The sequence below is a fragment of the Trichechus manatus genome, unplaced genomic scaffold (assembly GCF_000243295.1).
Source record: "Trichechus manatus latirostris isolate Lorelei unplaced genomic scaffold, TriManLat1.0 scaffold00027, whole genome shotgun sequence".
Lineage (NCBI taxonomy): Eukaryota > Metazoa > Chordata > Mammalia > Sirenia > Trichechidae > Trichechus > Trichechus manatus.
In genome coordinates, this window is record NW_004443963.1 from 1,911,630 (window position 1) to 1,932,261 (window position 20,632).

A 20,632-nucleotide genomic window follows, 5' to 3' on the forward strand; every position below is an offset into this window, starting at 1 on the left:
TTTAAAGAGGTCTTTTGCAGCAGATTTGCCCAATGCAATATGTCGTTTGATTTCTTGACTGCTGCTTCCATGGGTGTTGATTGTGCATCCAAGCAAAATGAAATCCTTGACTACTTCAATCTTTTCTCTATTTATCATAATGTTGCTTATTGGTCCAGTTGTGAGGATTTTTGTTTTCTTTATGTTAAGGTGTAATCCGTACTGAAGGCTGTAGTCTTTGATCTTCATCAGTAAGTGCTTCAAGTCCTCTTGACTTTCTGTAAGCAAGGCTGTGTCATCTGCATAACACGGATTGTTAATGAGTCTTGATGCTGCATTCTTCTTATTATAGTCGAGCTTCTCTGATTATTTGCCCAGCATACAGATTGAGTAAGTATGGTGAAAGGATACAACCCTTAGGTACACTTTTCCTGATTTTAAACCACAAGAGTATCCCCTTGTTCTGTTTGAACATGTGCCTCTTGGTCTACGTACAGGTTCCTTATGAGCGCAATTAAATGTTCTGGAATTCCTGTTCTTTGCAATGTTATCCATAATTTGATATGATCCACAAAGTCAAATGCCTTTGCATAGTCAATAAAACACAGGCAAACATCTTTCTGGTATTCTCTGCTTTCAGCTAAGATCCATCGACATCAGCAATCACATCCCTCCTTCCATGTCCTCTTCTGAATCCGACATGAATTTCTAGCAGTTCCCTGTCAACGTACTGCTGCGACTGTTCTTGAATGATCTTCAGCAAAATTTTACTTGCTGGTTGTATTAATGATATTGTTTGATAGTTTTCACATTCTGTTGGATCACCTTTCTTTGGAATGGTCACAGATATGGTTCTCTTCCAGTCAGTTTGCCAGTTAGCTGTCTTCCAGATTTCTTGGCATAGATGAGTGAGCACTTCCAGTGTTGCATCTGTTTGTTGAAACATACCAGTTGGTATTCTGTCAATTCCTGGAGCCTTGTTTTTCGCCAATGCCTTCAGTGCAGCTTGGACTTCTTCTTTCAGTACCTTCGGTTCTTGATTATATGCTACTTACTGAAATGGTTGAATGTCGATAAACTCTTTTTGGTACAATGACTTTGTGTATTCCTTCCATCTTTTTTTGATGCTTCTTGCGTCATTCAATATTTTTCCCGTAGAATCCTTCAATATTGCCACTACTTGAGGCTTGAATTTTTCTCTATTTCTTTCAGCTTAAGAAATGCCAAGAGTATTCTTCCCTTTTGATTTTCTAACTCCAGGTCTTTGCACATTTCATTATAATACTTTACTTTGTCTTCTTGAGCCACCCTTTGAAATCTGTTCGACTGTTTTACGTCATCATTTCTTCATTAGCTTTAGCTACTCTCCGTTCAAGAGCAAGTTTCAGAGTCTCTTCTGATATCCATTTTGGTCTTTCTTTCTTTCCTGTCTTTTTAATGACGTTTTGTTTTCTTCATGTATGATGTCCTTAATGTCATGCCACAACTTGTCTGGTCTTTGGTTATTAATGTTCAGTGTGTGAGATCTATTCTTGAGATGGTCTCTAATTCAAGGGTAAAAGCAAGGAATTCATTTTAATTTATGTAGTTTATGCACAGTACATGCATCATTTTACTTGGATCCACAATCAACACCCATGGAAGCAGCAGTCAAGAAGTAGAGGGTCAGCGAAAAAGAAGAAGACCGTCAACGAGATGGATTGACACAGCGCAAAGAGTATTGAGTATACCATGGACTGCCAAAACAACAACAAATCTGTCTTGGAAGAAGTACAACCGGAATGCTCCTTAGAAGCAAGGATGGCAAGACTACATCTTACATGCTTTGGACATGTTATCAGGAGGGAACAGTTCCTGGAGAAGGACATCATGCTTGATAAAGTACAGGGTCAGCCAAAAAGTGGAAGACCCTCAACGAGATGGATTGACACAGTGTCTTTAACAATGGACTCAAGCATAGCAACAATTGTGAGGATGGAGCAGGACTGGGCAGTATTTCGTTCTGTTGTGCATAGGATCGCTATGAGTTGGAACCGAGTCGGTGGCATCTAACAACACCAGCACATGCATGACAGCCCAGAGAATAATGACTTACATTTGAGTTGTACTTTACAGTTTACCAAGTGCCTTTACACTGATGGTCTCATTTAATCCTCACAACAGGCTGGGTGATGTCATTCCCGTTTTACAAACGAGTAAGCTGGGGCTGATTGAACCTAAGTGGTATAGATAGGTAGTAAGTGACAACAGGAGGACTGAGCATCAGGGTGAAAGCCTGGTGCTCTTCATCAAGTTTGTTCGCTGCTGCAGGAAGTCTGTCCTCTAGGTTTTCTGTCCATGACTCTCGAAGATACATCACAGACCCCTTGAGGGTAGGGGCAATTGAGATAGGAGGTATTCTGCTTTCCATCAAAGCAGTTCTCCTCTCACCTGTTTTACGTATTAGGATCCTGTGTTGTGACTCATTTGGGAACAGGACTCTGCTGCTAAAATAAATACCAACGCCTCACCCTACCCCCATATGATAATAAAACTACCCTTCTACCTAATGCCTCCCTGGCACTTACGGATGTTAGTAGTAATGATTGTCATTCCAAAAGATGATTAACCTAAGAATAAACTGTAAACAGTTCAAACCCTCTGAACTGAACTCCTTTAAAGTATAGTTTTAAGAACTCACACATCTGCTTGCAAAGCCTTGGCAGCCATTCACGATGTACTTTCTCGGACTCCTTGGCATCTGTGCTTTACTTTTCAAGTACTTTTCAAGACCTTTCAAGCTTTATCCTATCAGGTGATGGCAGCATTTGTTAGGAGGGAGATTTAATCATAAGTCAAATCTGCTTATTTATAGATATCCTTATGTGTGAACATCTGTAGTGAGTTTGAATACTGTATTTGCGTTAGTGATTCTTCTGTGTTAAACAGTAAGTGACATTTTGAGGAGAGGAGAGATTATTATACACTGAAGTTTGGTTTCATATCTACAGCTTTCTTTTCTTAAAGAACAAGCTTCTTTCCAAACCTCAGGTTGCCCAAGTCAGGATGTTTATATTTCTGTGCTTCTGTTTCTGCCTTTCTGTTGTAATTCATTACCCATTTACTAAACTAGCTTTCTGTTACTGCAGGTGCCACTTCGTTATTTGTTAGGCATGTTATATGTTAATTTCAGTCCTCTCTGGGATCCTGTCATTGAACTCATAAGGTAAGTATGGACTGAATGGATGAAGTTATTATGGTTTAACGACTGCAGAATGATGGGGTCGGGATTGCACTCCTAAGTGGGACTAAAGCGGTGAGTTTATACAGTATTTATCGCTACCTGAAATCTTTTGTGGGACAAGGTGAAGAAAAAAATAAATATTCTTTTCTTACTTGATACCAGATTTTTCAGCAGTTCAAATGTTATATGTACATTTCTTTGTGCATTGAAAAGCTCTGGAGAACATTAAGAGGACTTGCTCTTATTACTTTTTATGATACTCTGCCTGTATTGTAGGATTTTTTATAGTAAGAAGGTATTTTATAATAATTGCCTGATTTTATTTACATATTTTGAGTCATTAAGCCAGACTTTAATTTTAAAATAATGACCTTCAGAATCCTTGCTGTCTAATATTTAAAAATCCTTTAGCTCAAAAAGGACCTTAACAGTCACATAGAAAACACATATATTGTGGCTCAAATGTAGAAATCTGTCCTTTCGCAGAAATTTTTCTGCAGATAGTCTACTCTGGCTTTATGTCAAGTTGGAAATATGTCATGTGTGACCTTTCAAAACCCCGACTATTAGTTCTTACCTGACATATGCAGAATAAACAAATCTTTTTCCAATTTGAAATCATTTGTCTTCCTTTTACTGCCCTTTAAAAGCCATCAAACCAGTATGCTGAAAGCCTTCTAACAACAGCTTCATTGTTTTGTTTATTGTGCTTATTAGAAGACAGAAGGAATCTGATATGTGCGTTACCAACAGCCACTATCACAAATATTGGTTTTTTAGGTACTGGATGGTGATAGTGGTTCTCCATTGCTGCCTATGCTATCTTCCTGTTGGGCACATCTTTCAGTTTGAACGTTGATTTATTTTCCATGTGTAGTCCAAAGCACAGAGTCAACATCTTATGTAAAGTTTATGTATATTCTTAGAAAATTCCTGACAAAAAATATCAAAATTTTGAGATAAAATTAGTGCTAGGATTTCAAATTATATAAAAGTTTTATATAATTCATCTCATTTCTCTTCTTTAAGTTCTAAAAGGCATGTTTCAAGTAGTGAATGAGTGCTTATTTTGCCTTATGTTAATGATAAATATCATTATCATGTGGTGGAGGAAAAACCAATGTTTTAAAATTGGCTTTGAAGGAACTGATTATTCTGTCCAAACTAAGGCCTTCTCTTTCCCTTAATGGGCTGTACCCCGTACCTCATACCCCTTGCTCCGTTCCCATTTTCATGTCTTTAAAAATAGTCTTTTTATAGGAATCTACTTACATTTTTTAAGTACCCTTCAGCCCTTTATAACTATAAAAATAATTTGTGCTCAATGCAGGAATTTTTAAAAAGTACAAAAGTTATGTACAGCCCCACATTCAAGAATAACTTGATTAACATTTTAGTTATATCCGTTTGGTCTTTGTTTTTGCTATGAGATATCACAAAATAAGGATCACGCCACACATTTTGTTTTGTGACTTTTTCTCTTAGTTCTCACGCACATGAAATGGAAAATAAGCAATTTTGGAAAGTCTACTATGAACATCTAGAGAAAGCAGCTACACGTGCTGGTATGTAAGGGGGCCTGAGGGGGCTGGGAAGAAAGGTGGTTGTTGAAATGTCTCATTTTTACTGCTTAATTACATAGGAAATTGGGAAACAGACATGAGAAGTGTATTGTCTTTGCTAACTTTTGGATATGGTTTATTAATTACTTCCTTATAGTACTAGAGAAAGAAATGTCCTCTTTTGAGGAAACACATAGGACAAGTGGTAACATTTCTCTAGTAGTTACAGTGACTTCTGTCTTGCAGAGAAAGAGCTGCAAAATGAGGAAAGAGATGAAGAGAAGTCCATTGGAGACGAAAGTTGGGAGCAGACCCAGGAAGGAGATGTTGGAACTCTTTATCATAAGCAGTTAGCATTGAAAACTGACTGTTGGGAAAGACTGGACCATACCAACTTTCGATTTTTGCTCTGGCGAGCTCTGGCAAAATTCCCAGAGAGAGTAGAGCCACGGTCCAGGGAGCTTTCCCCGCTTTTCTTGAGATTTATCAAGTAAGTGTTCTCTCTCCTAGAAATATGTCCTTGATGTGGGGTGAAGAAGAAATTATAAAAACTATTAACTTTCCAGACTGGCTGAGTTCTTAGACATCTGTCATGTTTTCAAATCATTGGCACATCTGTAAAGCGGTGGCTCTCTCGGATCAAAACTAAACTAAATTTGTTTCACCACTTAATTTTACATGAAACCAAATATAAGCAGCCCATAAATGGTGTTAGTAAAATAATTCCAGGTTACAAAATAAGAAAGGCCATATTGCATCAATGTTCAAAAGCCTTGTTATTTCTAGCCCTATTGTTTATTGTTTCATTGACTGCCTGGTGCTTAAGGATTTTTTCCAGTGGCCCAACCCCAGCCCCAGAGGCCTTCTTCTCACTGCTTCAGGAGGACACATCCCACCCTGTTTTGAGCCTCTTAGTGTTTCTGATGATGATGATGAAAGCACTCTCAAAGACTAGCAAGAGCTTTCTGGAACATTGTTTTGTTTTGGCTGGATATGCTGTGTGAGAGTCTGATTGCTTTAAAACTGTTAAACAATGAGACATGGTGTGTAGAACAATATTAAGCAGTTAATTAATAGTATGAGTTCCAGTAATACTTCTTTATGTGGGAAAATACTGTAGGGTTAGGTTAAGCAGGCTGCAAGCCGCAACATGCCTGGCTTATTCAAGAAACAGCAAGAAGGTCTGAGCAGAGTGATCCAGAGAGAAAGTAGTTGGAGATAAGGTAAGAAAGTAACAGGAAACCAAATTCTGGAGGGCCTTTAAGTGCTAGTAAGGTCTTTGGCTTTTACTTTCAGAGAAATGGGAAGCTATTGGAGAGTTTAAGCAGAAGGATGAAATGACTTTTTTCTGAAAAGAGCCCTGATGACTCAACGGTTAAGTACTCAGCTGCTGTCTTAGTCACCTAGTGCTGCTGTAACAGAAATACCACAAGTGGATAGCTTTAACAAAGAGAAATTTATTCTCTCACAGTCTAGAAGGGTAGAAATCTGTATTCAGGTGCCAGCTCCACGGGAAGGCTTTCTCTCTCTGTTGGTTCTGGGGGAAGGTCCTTGTCATCAATCTTCCTCGAATGAGGAGCTTCTCAGTGCAGGGACCCCAGGACATGCTATTCTCCTGGCTCTTGTTTCTTGGTGGTATGAGGTCCCCTTGTCTCCCTGCTCACTTCTCTCTTTTATATCTCAAAAAAGATTGGTTCAAGACACAACCCAATCTTGTAGCTTGAGTCCTGCCTCATTAACATAACTGCCGACATCGTAGAGATAGTATTTATAACACATAGGAAAATCACATCAGGTGACAAAATGGTGAACAATCACGCAATACTAGGAATCATGCCCAGCCAAGCTAACAGATATTTTTGGAGGACACAATTCAATCCTTGACAGCTGCTAACAAAAAGGTTGGCGGTTTGAACCCACCCAGTGGCTCCTCAGGAGAAAGACCTGGTGATCTGCTCCTGTAAAGATTACAGCCTAGAAAACCATATGGGGGAGTTCTACGCTGTCATATGGGGTCACTATGAGTCGGAATCGACTCAGCAGCACCTAACACAACAACAAGTCTTCTGAAGGAGTTTTCTGGCTGCTGTGTTGAGAACAGACTGTAGAATGGCAGTGGTAAAAACAGGAGACCAGTTAGGAGAAGACTGCAAAAGTCCAGACAAGAAATGATCATGGTGGCTTGACCAAGACTGTAGTAGTGAAGATAATGAGAGTTGGTTGGATTCTGGATATCTTTTGAAAGATTTCAATTAGATAGATTTTTTTTAAGGGTTTCAAATAGATCAGCCTGCAGGATTTGCTGACAGATCAAATTTGGGGTGAGTTGGTGTCAGGGTATGGGGGTGGGAATCAAGACTGTCTCTTAAGGCTTTGACCTGAGCAATTGGAAGAAGAGTGTTACCATTTACTGAGATAGTGAGGAGTGCAGGCATTGCAAGTTTGTGGGGTGAGATCAAAAGTTCATTTTTGGATATGTTAAGTTTGCGATACTGGTAGATATCCAAGTAGAGATGTCAAGTAGGCAGTTGGATTTAAAAGTTTAGAGTTCAAGGGAGAGGCTTTGTCTGGAGAGAATAAATTTGGGGGTCATCAGCATAACATGGAGAGTATTTAAAATCATGAAACAGGAATGAAGTCACCTGGGATGTGAGTGTAGAGAGAGGACATCTAAGGACTGGCCCAATATTTACTTGGGAGATGAGGAGGAACCAAGAAGGAAAGCCAGGAAGCAGTGATCAGAGTAATAGAATAAGAACCAAGACCGCTTGTAGTCCTAGAAGCCACATGAAGAGCATATTTCAAGGAGGGAGTAATCAGTTGAGTCAAACATATCTGAGAGGTCAAATAAGATAAAGAGTAAGAACAGTTGGCTTTGGAAACATGGATGTGAGCTTAACAGGAGTTGTTTTGATTAACCTTATAGAGATGAAAGCCTGATTAGAATGACTCAAGAGAAGATGGAGAAGAAATGGAAATAGCAAGGGTGGTTAGTTCTTGTGTAAAAAAGAAACAGAGAAAAAGAGTAATAGGTGAAAGAGGATATTGGGACAGAACTGGAGCTATTGTTGTTGAGGTTGTTTTTTTAAGATTTAAGCAGCATGTGTGGATGTCATGCAGATAGGAGTGATCCAGAAAAGGGGAGCATTGGTGATGCAGGAGAAAAGGATAAAATTGCTAGAGCCATGTCTTTAAGTAAGTAAGAGGAGATGAGATCCAGTGCATAAGTAAAAAGGTTTATATGAATAATTCATCTGCACAAAGGTTACAAGCAAAGATGCTGGCAGGGTGGTAGATATGGTGGTGAAAGAGTAATGATTTTCTCTTTTTTCCATAATTCTTTGGGCTAAAATTTATTTATAGAATGAGAAGAGTGACTTTTGGCTTCCCTGCCTTGTTTTGAAGATCAGATAAAGTAATATTTATCAGTTGTTTCGTGAATTGCAAAGGCAACAGGTACAGGTATACAAATGCAGAAGCCCTGGTGGCGCAGTGGTTAGGAGCTACGACTGCTAACCAAAAGGTCAGCAGTTCGAATCCACCAGCCCCTCCTTGGAAACTCTATGGGGCAGTTCCACTCTGTCTTACAAAGTCGCTTTGAGTCGGAATCGACTTAGCGGCAACATGTTTATACAAATGCAAGCTGGTACTAGTGGTGTTAGTAGGAGGTGAGCTTCTTACCGTGTTCATGTTCCAGGTTTTCTCCCAAAGAAAGAGATTACCCCTTAGCCTAAGGATAAAAATCTTACTCTATAGTACAAGGTGCTGTGTGGGTAGGGATGGAGACAGGAGCCTGTAATGGGAAGTAGGTCCCTGAATTTAAGACTTAGAGACTAGTTGCAGATACATAATTTAAAGTTAGTTGGCATTGATTATTTACAACTAATGCTTTTATAGATGATCCAAACTAATAAAAAACGCAAATGTCACCTTCATTTCTGGCTTTGAAATATATTATGGGCTTTTTTAGGAGGGAGGGGAGAACTAGAAATTTGTATTTCTAAATCTGTTTTCAATTAATTTGATATTAGAACTAACTTACGGGCCCCATGTAAACATTCTCTGAGAGGAGCCAGGAATGAAAGACTAACAATGGCAACAACATCCCAACCGTAGGTGACACTTAGTGAGTGCCAACTGTGTGCCAGAGGTTGTCAAATGTGGTTACATGAGTGTTGAGAGTATAGTAGGGGTGTTATTGGGTGGACGTGGCACAGTTTGTGGCTTACAGAGCAACTTACATTTATTAAGTGCTAGATCCTGTGAGGTGAGAATACGAAGTTGAATAAGGTAGTGTCCCAGTCCTCAAGCTGTAGTTTAGTGTAGTAACCTGGAGTCTAAATTGTATTAACCTGGAGTTCTTTCAGGTGTGTTTATCCTCAAACATACCTTATTTAATCAATGTGTCTTTGAGTTAGAACTTTAGAGTCTGCCTAATCAATTTCCTAGCGTCTCTAGCCCAGTGCCGTGCAAAAAATAGGCAACAAATTAATAATTGTTGAGTGAACCAATGAAAGTGACACAAAATTCTCTCAGTGGTCACCTATGAGCCAATAGACAGAGTGGCTCATAAAATAAATAATATCACCCATGAGTACTGTGCTCCTCTAAACAATCATCTAAATGAAACCTAATGGTCAGCATTTACCCTAGACCAAAGATGAGAAGGTAAGGGGGGATAAGGAAGCTGGATGAATGGAAGCAGAACAACCAGAATAGCAATAATAAGAATGCTGACGCATTTGTAAAAAGTGTAACCAGTGTAACTGAATACTATGTATAGAAATTGTTAAATGAGAATCTAACTCGCTAAGTAAATTTTCTCCAAAAACACAGTAAAGTATTTTTTTTAAGAAAAGAAAGAAGGTGACATAAAACTAATACATCTTCAAGGTAACATCTGTTAACCACAACAATGGGCCAAAGTTTATGGGGTAGAATTTAATTAAGGACAAATATGAATACTAACTTAGTATTAGTTCAAGGGGGTTTAGGAGAGACAAAACATAAAGACTCACAATTTGAATCTGTGTCATGTTGTGGCTGCCACTAAAAGTAACAGAGCTGATTGTCCCATATGCCTTATCAGACCATATCTGAGCCTGAATTTTGTTGTAGTGCTATATTTTTTGAACGGACATTGGTAAAGTAGAACCTATCTGGTAAAAAGTGACCAGCATGGTCCTAATGTTATACTTGAATCATTTAATACAATCCACCCTCCGCTGCGGCTCCAGAGACAGGAAGGCTGATTTTAGCTCAGTTCAAAATAGACATTTCAAATATTTTCAGCAGTTTAAAACATGGAATGGGGTGTCTTCTGCAGTTAGTTGAGTGAGTGACTTGTCAAATAGGGTACCGTATTTTTCATAAATAAAGTGCCCACACATATAACACGCATGTTACTTGTGTAAAAATGTGGTATTTAAGAGATGCTGAATAAAAAGGACCAATGTTGTATAAAGAGGCTTGATTCCAGTGCCTCTGATGTCTCCACAGTGTGAGATTCTGTGAGCCGTAGACTTCTATCTCATAAACAGAACTAGCACATTTCAGATTAACGTGCACTCTATCTGGTATCACTCTCTTCCACCGCAGCAATGAGTATTACCCAGCAGATCTGCAAGTTGCTCCAACCCAAGATCTGCAAAGAAAAGGCAAAAGGGTGGTGGCAGAGGAAACAGAAGAGGACCCAGCGGCCAGAGATGGTGAAGAGTTGGAAGAAGAGGAGGTGCCCCAAGACGAACCCACACAGAAAAAAAAGACAAGAAGAGCTGCAGCAAAGTAAGTTCATAACATTGTTCAATATCTGTGGACCTGTAGTTCGAGGAGGAACAGAAGAGATGTCTGATGATCCAAATGTGCAGTATTCTTGCACGTGGTGAAGGACTCAGATAATTATTTACAATAAGTGCTACATCTCTGTATCTCCTGGGGTTTTCTTTTACAGTCCAAAGAAAGCTGTCAGTCTTCTGAGTTTTTTGGTCGGTTGCTTGTTATTTTTTTTCCTTGATTAGCCACAGAATGTTAGAGTTGGAGGGAGTTTGGGGGCCTGGAGTGCATAAATGGTCTTTGTGACCTTTGTTGTTGACTTTCACCGCACGGGAGCATTATATTTGCGTGCTAGGGGAACACGTAATGGAACATCTTTTCTCTTATAAATGAGCATGTCGGCACTTCTCTTCTGCCTTTTGACTTGTCTCCTTCTGGTTGCTTTTTACCATGCTGTTGTTATACTCTCTCTCTCATTCTCTGGGTTATTCATTTGCCTGCATCGTTAGAAACCTTAAAAAAAGGATACTTTCAAAAGTTACATCAGCTTACTTGAAGATTGTCTGAGTTGGGTCTCAAAGATACACCGATTGGTGATAGTGTGTTATTTTAATACTTTAGATCTCAATTGGATATGCCTATTTCTTGAGTATTTCCCGTGAGCCATTTATTAATTCATTCACTGAGCAACTGTACCGAGTACTTCTGTGCTAGGTGCTGGAGCTACAGAGATGAATTGTACAGTGTCCATGTTGCAGGAGTCATAGTCTAATGTGTGTTGTGCAAGAGAGATTTTTAAAGGACTCATGGGATCACATGGATTGACATAGTAGCTGAAACAATGTCTGTGAAGATGGTACAGGACCGGGCAATGTTTTGTTTCGTTATACCCAAGGTCACCATGAGTTGGGGCCAACTCAACAGCAACTAACAACAACAAAGGAAGCACAGGGAAGAAATTGCTTAAATCTACCAAAAAAATCCTGGAAAGATTTGCACAGAAGAGAGCATCTTTTAATTTGAAAGATGGGAGTTTTCCAGGCAGTTGCATGGGGAAGGACTTGGCCAACTAATGGAAGTAGTGTGTGAAGCACGAGGACAAGAAAGATTAGGGCCACGTTCCATGAAACTAGTTCTTTCTCTGCCTCTACCTTCTCGGGATTCTCAACATTCTGTCCCCTACTACTTCCTCTGAGCCAAAGATTGCTGTTTTCTTTTTTATATCATCCAGTATAATACCTGGCAAAAGATTAGTCCTCAGTACATGTTTGCTGAATAAATGAATAAGCCATTTATCCACTCGTACCTCTTACTTTCCTAGCCCTGGACCTTTGCACATGCCCCTCCCTCTTTCTTCAGTGCCCTTGCCTCATCTCTGCCAGTTGCAATTCTGTTTGTACTTTGAGACATAGTTCCAGTGCTGCTGCTTCACTGAAGCATTTCCCTCTTTTAAACTAAAAGTTATCTCACCCAACTCCAAACTTTCATAATAGCCATGTGTACCTCTATCATGGCACTAATTTGTTTATAGATCTCCCATGTAAATCAGAAACTCTTTAAGGATAAGACCCATGTCTTAGTTTTTCTGCCCCTGTAGCCAAACCTAGAATAGTGCTAAAATACACCCTCATTGAAAATGTGAATATATTAATAAAATCATATATTTCTGGTGCCATCTCAATATATTCATAGGCAAAGTATATAATCCTTTATGGAAAATGCTTCTCATTGGCAAATATTTATTGAGAGTATAAATTAGCCCCTGTTCTCTTTAGCTCTTTAAGGTTACACAGCACATAGAAGATGTTTAATAAATGTTGAGGGAAAGAGTAGATGTTTCAGTCAAAAATTTTTAAACTTTATTGGTTAAACTGCAGAGATCAGTGATAATAAGAACTTACAGAGATATTTTAGCTAAATATAAAAAATATTGCCCTCCTTACCCTTCTTTCTCTACAATGTCTAAAGAGGTCATAATTTCCAGCTTAGTTTCTGTATATTAACTACTAGGACTTTCACAATTTTGCTTTCTTTTGCTCAGGAGCAGAGGCACCACAGCTTGGGTTCTTTCAGTTAATCCTCACAGCAAGGCCACAAGGTCCTATCACCCTTATCAAGATGAGGAAACTGCAACTCTGGGACATTAATTAAGGAACTTTCTCCCGAGTCACACAGCTGAGAATGGCAATCACACCATACAGCCTGGTTTCTACCTCTCTTCACTTCTCCCCTCCCCTCTCATTGAAACAGGCAAATAAAAATCTCTTCAAATCTTAACAATTTATCTATTCAGAGTATTTAAAAGTTCTAGTACATCTTACAGATTATACACAGAGAGAAAAGCCTTTTCCCAAAGTTTGTTTTAAGCCTCATAGAGTCTGTAGATTTGAAAGTCAGGTAAGTAAATGCTGTAGAAGCTCTCAGTCTGTTTTAATAGAAGTGAATGTTCTCTCAGGCCTTCCCATCTTCAAATTCATCTTTTAACCATGAAATATAGATCTTCCTTCTTGCTAAGTGAAGGCCATGGTTACCTACACTTGGACCTCTGTTCCTTGACATCAGCTTGTGTACAGAAGTCAGGGCAAACATATTCTACCACTTTCCTGTCTGTTGCAGAGAATCTAGGCCAGGAATAATTCCAGAAGTCATCTGTGTTCAATTTTGAGATGTACTACTGTTTTGATTACTTTCTACTTTTGGTTTAATTAGACCATCCTAAGCACATCCTGGAGCCCTGGTGGTGTAGTGGTTAAGAACTCGGCTGCTCTAAAAGGTCAGCAGTTCAAATCCACCAGGTGCTCGTTGGAAACCCTATGGGGGCAGTTCTGGTCTGTCCTGTAGGGTCGCAATGATCAGAATCAACTCGACAGCAATGGTTTTGGGTTTTTTTGGGAGGAAGCACATCTGAATGGTTTTTCTGGAGGTGGGGCATCTGGATTTCAGGAAGAGGCCTGCCAACATTTGGCATTTCTGGCGAATAATTTCCTAATTGCAAATAAGTAAAACTTGTTTGGGTAGCTAACTGTGGAACTACAATCGGTGTTTGGAGTACTTGCCAGAAAGAATAAAATTGATGGGTAATATCATCTGGAGAAAATAATCTCTATTCTTTAATTCTGTAACACCCTCTTTCTGTTTTTTTGTTTTTGTTTGTTTGTTTGTTTAGGCAGTTAATTGCTCATTTACAAGTTTTCTCGAAGTTTTCAAATCCACAGGCCTTATATCTGGAATCCAAGTTATATGAGCTGTATCTTCAGGTAAGTAAAGTAAATTCTTGGCACTACAATTCTTTGTGAACTTTTCTCTCTCCCTCCCTCTTTTTTCTTTTTTTTAATTTGCCAAAGTAACTTCCAGGTTTTTAATAACAGTTGGTTAACTGAGTCATTTACTCCTATAGAGGGCCCATGTCTACATTTTAGGTGCTAAAAATTTTCTTTTATTAATAGACATATTTCCTGTTACCTTGCAAAACAGTTTTAGGCAGTGCTAATTTAGTTGATTTTAAAGATGTTTTAGGTGAGTAAACATCGATTGGCTTTATTAACAGCAAGTATCCCATTGCCATCGAGTCAATTCTGACTCGTAGCGATGCTATAGTAAGTATGTACCTCTTTTTTTTTTTAAGTTTTCATTATTATTGCCTTTTATTATCATTGTCTTTATAAAGCCAATATTATTTTCTTTGAGGGTTGGAAATATTACATATAAACTTACAGATTTATTTTAATAGATACATAACATAAAAAATACACAAAGCAGTGCAGGTGTTACAGTTAGAGAAACTTTAACAACTCAGCTTCAGGTTAACAACTGTTGCTTCCTATGGTTCAAAACGCTGAATAAGATCACACTATAGGCCTGGTCTACAGTGAAGTCAGCATCATAACAATAGAGTCAGAGTCGTAAAGGCTGTCGGGCACACGTGCAGTTCAATTGTTGTATGTCATTAGAGTTGATCATTGCCCAACTTTCTATCCATCATGACTCCCGGCACCGAATTCAATGTAGACCAGACCATAGCCTGCTATACGCCAGTATTTCGAACAGTAAATCATAAAATTGAGCATCTAAGAATGATGTCATCAGCAAATTATGTGCTGCAACATGGTATGTAGTACGTATTACTTACGATAAGATGTACAAAACAAAAATACTGGATGGTCATTAAGGGCGGTTCATCATAACTCAAATATGCCATAAGTCAAGGACTTAATATAAGCATTAGTTACATCACCCTTCTAGAAGTTAAGCCTACCTTTATGGCGGATGTTGGATTCCAGGGTCTGTTAGACTGAGTGAGAACAGAGGGTTGGAATGGTAGACTGTTGCAGTCACAGACTGAGTTCCAGAAAAATTCGCAGAAAGAATTTAATGTCAGAAACAGAGTGAGCTTTGGATATCATTTGAAACCATTTGGGGGAATAAAATTTTCATCTTCTGTTGAATGTTCTTTAGATTAAACTTCTCCCATTTCAGCAGAATTTATCTATGTTCTGCCCACAATTTAGATATATACCTTGTTTACAAAGCCAGAGCTCAAAAGTCTGAGTTGTCCACAGGAAGCAAAGTCCTGAACTTCTTCATCAGAGAGGCCTCAGAGCCAGGTCTCCTTTCCTGGCATCTTACTGGCTGCTTGTTATAAGAGATTTTCCTCATCACATTATCAGCCCTGTTGGTTTAAATCCAAATTCACGTAGAGAATTGGCCGTGGCCAAAAAAGACTGATGAGGCCTGCAGGTCTGGCATGTGAGATGCAGGCATCAAGAGTTTTACTTTCATTTTTTTTCTTTGCATATATTCTATTCATCCTCCATTACTACCAGGAAAATGGGAGGTGGTTGTCATGCGTTGACTTTAACCCTTATCTACAAATTTCGATTTGAGGAAATCTAATTTAGCAAATGAACAAAAGTAAATTGCTTTCCCATGTTATGTGTCTATGTGACTGTATTAATTTTTCTATAAAATATCATTCTTAGTTGTTGTTACACCAAGATCAAATGGTACAAAAAATAACCTTGGATTGCATAATGACATACAAGCATCCGCATATCCTCCCTTATAGGTAAGTTATTTAATGCTAAAGAAATTTTCTTTGGCTAATTTTTTTTATTGTACTTTAGATGAAGGTTTACAGAGCAAACTAGTTTCATTAAACAATCAATACACATACTGTTTTGTGATGTTGGTTGCCAACCCCATGACAGGTCAACACTCTCCCCTTCTCGACCTTGGGTTCCCTATTACCAGCTTTCCTGTCCCGTCTTGCCTTCTTGTCCTTGCTCCTGGGTTGGTGTGCCCATTTAGTTTCATTTTGTTTTATATTCCTGCCTAGTCTTTGACTGAGGTGTAAACCTCAGGAGTGACTTCAGTACTGAGTTAAGAGTATCCAGGAGCCATATTCTTAGGTTTTCTCCAGTCTCTGACAGACCAGTAAGTCTGGCCTTTTTTTGTGAGTTAGAATTTTGTTCTACATTTTTCTCCTGCTCTGTCCAGGACCCTTGGTCATGATTCCAGTCAGAGCAGTCAGTGGTGGTAGCCGGGCACCATCTAGTTGTGCTGGACTCAGTCTGGTGGAGGCTGTGGTAGTTGTGGTTCGTTAGTCCTTTGGACTAATCTTTCCCTTGTATCTTTGATTTTCTTCATTCTCCCATGCTCCAGATGGGGTGGGACCAGTGGAGTATTTTAGATGGCCACTCACAAGCTTTTAAGACCACAGACACTCTTAGCGAAGTAGAATGTAGACCATTTTCTTTATAAACTGTGTTATGCCAGGTGAGCTAGATGCCCCCCACCCCCCAAGACCAAGGTCCCCAGCCCTCAGCCCAGTAATTCAGTCCCTCATGAGTTTGGATGTGTCTATGAAGCTTCCATGACCTTGCCTTGGTCAAGTTGTGCTGATTTCCCCAGTATTGTGTATTGTCTTACCTGTCATCTCTGGCTAATTTTTATCTTTCTACATAATTTTTTGAAGGCCTAGAAAATTTACCTCTTTTCTAAAGTAACCCTAATGCTATTTCCAGGCAAGAAATGAAATCTGGAAGTATATTTGTTTGTTAAGAGTGGTTCTCTGTAGATAATAAAGTAGAAAAGAGACTATTAATTGAAAAATATGTGTTGAGGTTATATCATTTTACTCTCCTAATATAATACTGTAAAATTTTGGTGGTTACTTAGGGAATCATAATCACTAAGAATGGAAGAAAGCTTTTGTATCATATTTTTTTTAAATTAGCTGAATTATTGACTAAGTCTAATCCCTTATAATCTCTTCTACCTTTTAAAATTTAAAAACTTGCTATTTTAGGAGGTATTTTTATGAGCATTTTCCTTTACGGATGTTAACCACAATATGAGCTACTCTTTAAGGTCTTATTTTATTTAAACATATTATTCTACTCTTGCATTTTTAGAAGTACTGTTCATTATTAAATGATTATGCTATATATTCTATTTTTAAAGGGAAAATTTGCAAAGATTGCTTGAAGACAGAAGCTTTAAGGAGGAAATAGTGCATTTTAGCATTTCGGAAGATAATACAGCAGTGAAAACAGCCCATCGAGCAGATCTGTTTCCCATTCTGATGAGGTATTTATATTGTTGAAAAACTGATTTTTTAAAAGTAGATTAAGGAAAAAAAAAAACAGTTTTGAGTATAGAATTACAATTCATTCAGCAGCTGTAATGGAATATTTCATTTTGTATTTTCTTTTGATTTTTTTTTTCTTTTAAATTGGAACTTTTGGAGAAGTCAAATTGTTATTGAGATTTAATTTATAATTTTTTGTCCCTAACACAAAGAAATGTCTCTCCATGGTATTATTTTAATAATAATAGTATTAAAATTAAATTCAATGTTTCTCTAAGTTTAACTGTTCAGTAATAGTAATTTATTCCAGTTTCTAAAAATCTTGTATTATTTAATATTACACTTCTCGTTATAAATGATAGAACACACAAATGATCCATAAATTATCCAAAGATAATATTTCCTTAGCACAAGGAAGAGTGCAAAAAGGTCCTATTATTGAAAAATTTTGAGAACCATTCTTTGAATTTTGCATGTTAAATTAACAGTTTATATCATGTTAAGAGAGTAGCTTCTATTACTAGGTTATTTAGAATTTTATCAGGAATAGATATTGAATTTTACAAAAATACCTATTAAACATATATTAAAATGGTTATATATACTTTTTTCTATGACTGTTGATCTATATTAATGTAATAGATTTCACTAATGAATCTTTCTTGCATTCCTGGGATAACTTTTATTTAGTTTTAATATTGTTTTAATACAGTGCTGGATACTGTATTTGGAAATGCTGTGTTTTATGTTTATAAGCACAGTTAGTAGGTAGTTTTATTTTTGTTCATTGACCTGTTTCAATATCATGATTATACTAACTTTAAAAATGAAGAAGGACAATTTACTTTTTTCTCTGCTTAAAACTTTGTAACATGAAAATTACGTTTTCCTTGAAAATTTAAAAATTTGCCTCTATAACTATATGAGCTTCATGTTTTCCCATGGTTATTGGTCTACTCAAGTTATCTTCTTCCGTAGTGTTTGCTCACGTATATTTATGTTCTTTCTAGAAAATTATCATTTAATTGGAATCTATTCTCTCTCTCTTGCTGTCTCACTTTTTTTTTTTTTTTTTTTTGCCTTTAGTTATATTTTCTCGTTTCTTGTCCTTTTAATCTTTATGCTTATGTTTTCCTTTTTCTTTGATTAGACTTACGTTTGACCTGCCTACTTTATTTTTTTCTCAGGCAAGGAACCACCTTCCGGCTTTATCAATTCCGCTGCTTTTGTGTTTTCCAGTGTATTGATTTCTGGCCTTTGTCTCTGCTCTTCTTTCTCCTGCTTCCCTTACCCTTGTTTTATTGTTATTTTCTTACATCCTAAGTTAAATATCTAATTTCTATTTTCAGTCCTCCTTTTTTAAAATCCATTTATGTCTGTTCAGTTGCTTTTCTTGCCTTTTAGAAAAACAAAAAAACAGGTATTGTGTTTTAGAGTTAATATGCAAACAAATAATATTCTCCTGACTTTTTAGGATTTTGTATGGGCGAATGAAGAACAAGACAGGGACGAAAACTCAGGGGAAATCTGCTTCAGGCACCCGCATGTCCATTGTTCTGAGGTTCCTCGCTGGTACCCAGCCTGAGGAGATCCAGATATTCTTAGACCTGCTGTTTGAACCTGTGAAGCACTTCAAGAATGGTAACTATCAACTACCACTCACTCTTGAGTATGCATTGTCTGCTGTGGGCTTCTAATGCCTCAGGCTAAGTTCCCCATGCTCCTAGACTTCATTTTAACAGGATTGCTCCTCCTAACCTTGATGGTGGTGTTTTTACTGAAACACAATTCATTTGAATATTGGATGGAATTAGGTGAAGCTCTCAAATGATCTGAGAACTGTGAGCATCCATACCTTAGTAAGCCCCTGATTAGAAAACGTATACTTTTTGTCGTGTATTTGGGTCATTTGAAAAATAAATACTTATCCATATACAAAGAATGATTTCTTCTAAGAAATTTCAAGCATATTACAAAATTAATCTTAATTGTTTTGGCATTTATTCATTCACTGAGTCATTCAGTTATTGAGTAATGATTTGTTGAATGCCCTAGGCACTCTGCTAAGTTGAAAATACAGAAGTGAGTAATTACACTCTGTCCTCATGAACCTTGCAGTCTTTGATGAAGGGGATGTAATAACGTGTACATTTGAGCTATAATGCTCTGTGGTATGTACTATGTTATGCAGTATTAGTAATTATTAACAATGGGTAACATTTATTGCCACCACTTGTCTGTCAGTTTGTCATACTGTGGAGGCTTATGTGTTGCTGTAATGCTGTAAGCTCTGCCACCAGTATTTCAAACATCAGCAGGGTCACCCAACCTGGACAGGTTTCAGCCGAGCTTCCAGATTAAGACAGACTGGAAAGGACCTGGCAGTCTGCTTCTAAAAAAATTGGCCGGTTAAAACCTTATGAATAGCAGTGGAACATTGTCTGATATAGTGCTAGAAGATGAGCCCCGCGGGTTGGAAGGCACTCAAAATATGACTAGGGAAGAGCTACCTCCTCAAAGTAGAGTCGACCTTAATGACATGGATGGAGCCAAGCTTTTGGGACCTTCATTTGCTGTTGTGGCACTGCTCAAAATGAGAAGAAACAGCTGCAGACATCCATTAATAAATGGAACATGAAAGTACAAAGTATGAATCTAGGAATTTTGGAAGTTCTCAAAAATGAAATGAAACACACAAACATCGATATTCTAGGCATTAGTGAGCTAAAATGGACTGGTACTGACTATTTTGAATCAGATATCCATATGGTCTACTATGCTGGGAATGACAAACTGAAGAGGAATAACATCACATTCATCGTCAAAAAGAACATTTCAAGATGTATGCTGATGTACAACACTGTTAGTGATAGGATCATATCCATACGCCTACAAGGAAGACCAGTGAATATGACTATTATTCAAATTTATGCACCAACCACTAATGTCAAAGTTGAAGAAATTGAAGATTTTTACCAACTTCTGCAGTCTGGAATTGATCACACATGCAATCAAGATGCATTGATAATTACTGATGCTTGGAATGTGAAAGTTGGAAACAAAGAAGAGGGATCGGTAGCTGGGAAATATGGCCTTGGTTATAGAAACAAGGCCAGAGCTCATATGACAGAACTTTGCAAGACCAACAACCTATTCATTTGAAATACCTTTTTTTAACAACATAAACAGCGACTAAACACCTCACCAGATGTAATACACAAGAATCAAATCAACTACATTTGTGGAAAGAGACAATGGAGAATGTCGATATCATCAGTCAGAAAAAGCCCAGGGCTGACTGCAGAACAGACCATCAGTTATTCATATGCAAGTTCAAGTTGAACCTGAAGAACATCAAGCCCACGAGAGCCAAATACGACCTTAAGTGTATCCCACCGAATTTAGAGACCATCTCAAGAATAGATTTGATACATTGAACACTGAAGACCAAAGGAGTTGTGACATGAAATCAAGGACATCTACATGAAGAGAGCAAAAAGTCATCTA

At 37.9% G+C, this 20,632-nt stretch overlaps 1 protein-coding gene across 2 annotated transcripts in view; it reads left to right on the forward strand.

The window, feature by feature from the left end:
• Positions 1 to 20,632, forward strand: part of UTP20 (UTP20 small subunit processome component) — a 123,390-nt gene that overhangs the window by 33,932 nt on the left and 68,826 nt on the right. For both annotated transcript variants that reach the window (XM_023728952.1, XM_023728953.1), the window contains exons 19-26: positions 3,108 to 3,184; positions 4,688 to 4,767; positions 5,011 to 5,254; positions 10,363 to 10,548; positions 13,703 to 13,793; positions 15,516 to 15,601; positions 16,999 to 17,124; positions 18,600 to 18,766. In XM_023728952.1, coding sequence (XP_023584720.1) covers positions 3,108 to 3,184; positions 4,688 to 4,767; positions 5,011 to 5,254; positions 10,363 to 10,548; positions 13,703 to 13,793; positions 15,516 to 15,601; positions 16,999 to 17,124; positions 18,600 to 18,766 — 1,057 coding nt within the window. The remainder of the gene's footprint in view (positions 1 to 3,107; positions 3,185 to 4,687; positions 4,768 to 5,010; positions 5,255 to 10,362; positions 10,549 to 13,702; positions 13,794 to 15,515; positions 15,602 to 16,998; positions 17,125 to 18,599; positions 18,767 to 20,632) is intronic.